The sequence below is a fragment of the Monoraphidium neglectum genome, assembly GCF_000611645.1.
Source record: "Monoraphidium neglectum strain SAG 48.87 unplaced genomic scaffold scaffold00065, whole genome shotgun sequence".
NCBI lineage: Eukaryota > Viridiplantae > Chlorophyta > Chlorophyceae > Sphaeropleales > Selenastraceae > Monoraphidium > Monoraphidium neglectum.
In genome coordinates this window covers 46,055-49,137 of record NW_014013563.1, presented here as the reverse complement: position 1 = coordinate 49,137, position 3,083 = coordinate 46,055, and the positions used below count along the sequence as shown (strand labels likewise).

Sequence of the window (3,083 nt, the reverse complement as noted above, 5' to 3'; positions counted from 1 at the left end):
GGGGTGGGGTCGACCTGGGGGAGGGCGCATGCGGCATCACTGGAGTGGCCCGGGCAGCTGGCGGGGCGGCGCACAGCAGCGCTCGGCTGACAACTTGGCCAGACGTAATGCCGGGGCGCCACGACGCGCGTGGAGTGACGAGCGGCGCAAGCGCGAACTTGTGGGCATGTGCAAGGTAGGAGTACAGTAAGCCAACCAACCTGCGCCAGCCGCTCAACCTCCAAGTCCAGCTCGCTCCAGCCAGAGCTAGACGCATTGCTGCCGCCAGCCTCAAACAGGTGGTTCAGGCGCACGCTTGAAGGGACGTGCATGTCATGAGTGAACCAATCTGCATCGGCGTCAATCGCCGAGCCACGGCGGAGAGCGCTGGGGGCGCTGGAGGGCGGAGCGCTAGCGCTGCTACCGTCCCCCACGCCATAAGTGTCGCGCCACTTAACGCCTCGCGGCTCCTCCATGTATTACAGCTGCGACACCTCGCCACTGGGGCCACTCGTCTGAAGATCACCAGCAGCAGGGTTACATGAGTAGTGTTCTATCACAAGCATTTACGTATACATCATGTTGATGGTATCGAGGCAAGCGAAGACCGCAGCCGATCACATCCAAATCAAACTGGTCATCGCGAAAGCTCGTGCTGTGCGCTAACCAAAGGCGCGAACTATCGTCAAAAGGTTGTTACACCAACACTAGCCACCAAGAACGCTCTCGAACTCGAGCTAACCCTCGCAGCGCGCGAGCCGATGACGTCCATGGCCGCCACTTCGCCAGTGGCGCCACGCCGACTGTTGTTACTGCTGCACGGGGCCCGAATTTACGATCCCCTGGTCCGCGAGGCAATCCATGGCCTGAAGGAGGACGGCCACGAGGTGCGGCAGTGCGGGCGCGATGAAAGTTTTGGGCAGCTGGGTGTCGTGGACTGTCAGTGCTGGCCTGCTTCACGCAGCGCCGTACAGGGGGCAGCAGCTGCACCATCTGGGGCATCAAGGCCCCCAGTCGGGTGCATGATGCAAGCTGCAGAGCGCCCGCAGGCCGCGCAGGCGTACACATCCTTCGGCAACATCTTGGCGCTGTTTTCACCGCCGCCGACTCGCAGCTGCCCGCCACACGCGCTGACAGAGCGACGTCCACGCATGCAACCCTCACGACCGCCCCAACCGCCGCCAGGTCACCGTGCGTGTCACTTGGGACTCTGGTGATGTGGACAGATTCGTCCAGGAGGCTGCGCTGCTGGACGGCGCGCGCCGCTTTGGTGAGCGCAGGAGGGTGCGGTGGGTGCACCACCCAGCACGTTGATTGCACCAATGGCAGCAACACATTGACAAGCGCACACACCTGAGAGGGGGGCGTCGTCTTGGAGCAGCCCCGTGCTGCTGATCAAGCTCGTGTTGCGCTTGTGTGTGCGCGTGATGTTGTGCTTGAGACAGGCCTGAGGTAGGACGTGAAGAGGCTGTTGCGTAGAATGTGCTGTGAGTCCTCCGCAACCTCGTCCGAGTGCCCCTTCCTGACGCCACTTCCCCCCTGCATTTCCCCTGCTCCACTTGGCCACGATGCGACAAACCCCCTGCCAGACACCATTGTTGCCGGCGGCGGTGATGGCACCCTGAATGAGCTTGTGGCCGCACTGCTCAGGCCCCCGGGCAGTGCCCTGCTTACCGAGGGCCCTACCACCACAATTGCGCAGCTGCCCCTGGGCACAGCGAACGACCTCGCCTCTGCCAGTGGCATCTCCCTGGTGGGGGCAAATCGGCAGGCTAGGGCTTCTCTTTTATTTTTTGTGTTGCGGTTCGTATGTGTCCGTTTGTGGTGAGTGTGTGTGCGTGTGTGTGGGGTGGGGGGTGGGTGGGTGCGCGCATTGGTGCAGCCGCTTGCGCACCTGTCATGTTCCCGCTTGCCATCTTGCGTGCGGCGAGGTCCTCCGCTCCCCCACCCACCTATGCCGTACCAATCAATTCCATGCACCACCCGCCAACCAAATAGGACCCCCGGAGGGCGCTGGCGCTGGCGGTGGACCCCCAGGCTGCGCGGCCCATCGACGTGGCCCTGGTCAACGGGGAGGTGGGCGGCCGCTCGCATGCTGCGGCTGCGCGGTCGGCAACGTGTCAGCGTTTTTGACTGTTCACAAGGGACAAGACATGTGCATGCGTGCATGCCGCTGCATGGCGTGTGCACGGGCGTGATACACAAATCTCGTTCGGCCCTTGCGTGCGCCAGGCGGCTGCCCCCGCCGCGCCGTTGTGCTCGACCTCAACAACACATTGTGCCTGATGTTTTGGTGCGAGGGCTCATGAAGCGGCACTGGTGCTGTTGGCATATCTGTCGCCAGGTGTTTTTGAACATCGCGACGGTGGGCCCCGTTTCGGAGGTCAGCAGCAAAGACATGAGCGACGCCGCCAAGAAGGCCCTGGGCCCCGCGGCCATCATCGTATCCAGTGAGCGGGGGCGGGTGGGGCAAATGGGCCACTGTGACTCGGCAGGTCTGGGAAGTTGGGCGGGCGTTTCAAGGGTGTGGGCGAGAGGGGATCAGGTAGGGTGCAGGTGCCGACTCACCACCATCTAATCTCCACACACACCTTGACGCCTGGTTCATTCGGGGGAGTGGTTTGGGGGGTGAGGTGATTGTGACGATGCGTCACTGCTCAAGGGCCCAGCGCTGCCAAGGTGTTGTATTTGGCATGCCCTTGCGACGTCCAACCACGACCCCTCAACGCCACAGCCGACAAGCACGCCCGGCTTTGCACCCCATCTTTTCCCGCGCCACGCTGCCGGGCAGCCCCGTGACGCCGCGACACCGACCTGCACCCCCAACCCGCAGGCATTCGGCAGCTGCTTGTAGCAGGGCTGCGCCCCAAGCAGGGCGTCACCATCACCTACCCACTCAACCCCTCGGCTGTGCCGCCGCCGCCTGAGCCCCAGCCCTGCCCACCCGGCCAGCCCTGCCCGCCCACGAGGGTCCTGTCCAGCTCCGGCCTGGCCGCCCCCGGGGCGCTGGCTGGTGCAAGCAGCGGCCCGCTGCTCGACGCCGCCGCCGAGCAGCCGCCGCCCGCGCCGTCGACGCCGCAAGACAGGGGCGGCGGGGGCGGGGG

General features: G+C 64.6%; 2 protein-coding genes across 2 annotated transcripts in view; one reads left to right on the top strand and one right to left on the bottom strand.

The window, feature by feature from the left end:
- Positions 1–200: 200 nt before the first annotated feature.
- Positions 201–455, bottom strand: MNEG_0756 (hypothetical protein; the record flags this gene model as incomplete). The annotated part of the gene is made up of 1 exon (XM_014050770.1): positions 201–455. A coding segment is annotated over one exon (255 nt), but the record flags the coding sequence as incomplete, so codon positions are not given.
- A 285-nt stretch (positions 456–740) lies between these two features.
- MNEG_0755 (putative lipid kinase) overlaps positions 741–3,083 on the top strand; it is a gene marked incomplete at both ends in the record, with an annotated part of 4,270 nt that continues 1,927 nt past the window's right edge. Inside the window, 6 exons of the mRNA XM_014050769.1 lie at positions 741–866; positions 1,165–1,249; positions 1,425–1,431; positions 1,630–1,732; positions 1,978–2,055; positions 2,324–2,429. Coding sequence (XP_013906223.1) covers positions 741–866; positions 1,165–1,249; positions 1,425–1,431; positions 1,630–1,732; positions 1,978–2,055; positions 2,324–2,429 — 505 coding nt within the window. The remainder of the gene's footprint in view (positions 867–1,164; positions 1,250–1,424; positions 1,432–1,629; positions 1,733–1,977; positions 2,056–2,323; positions 2,430–3,083) is intronic.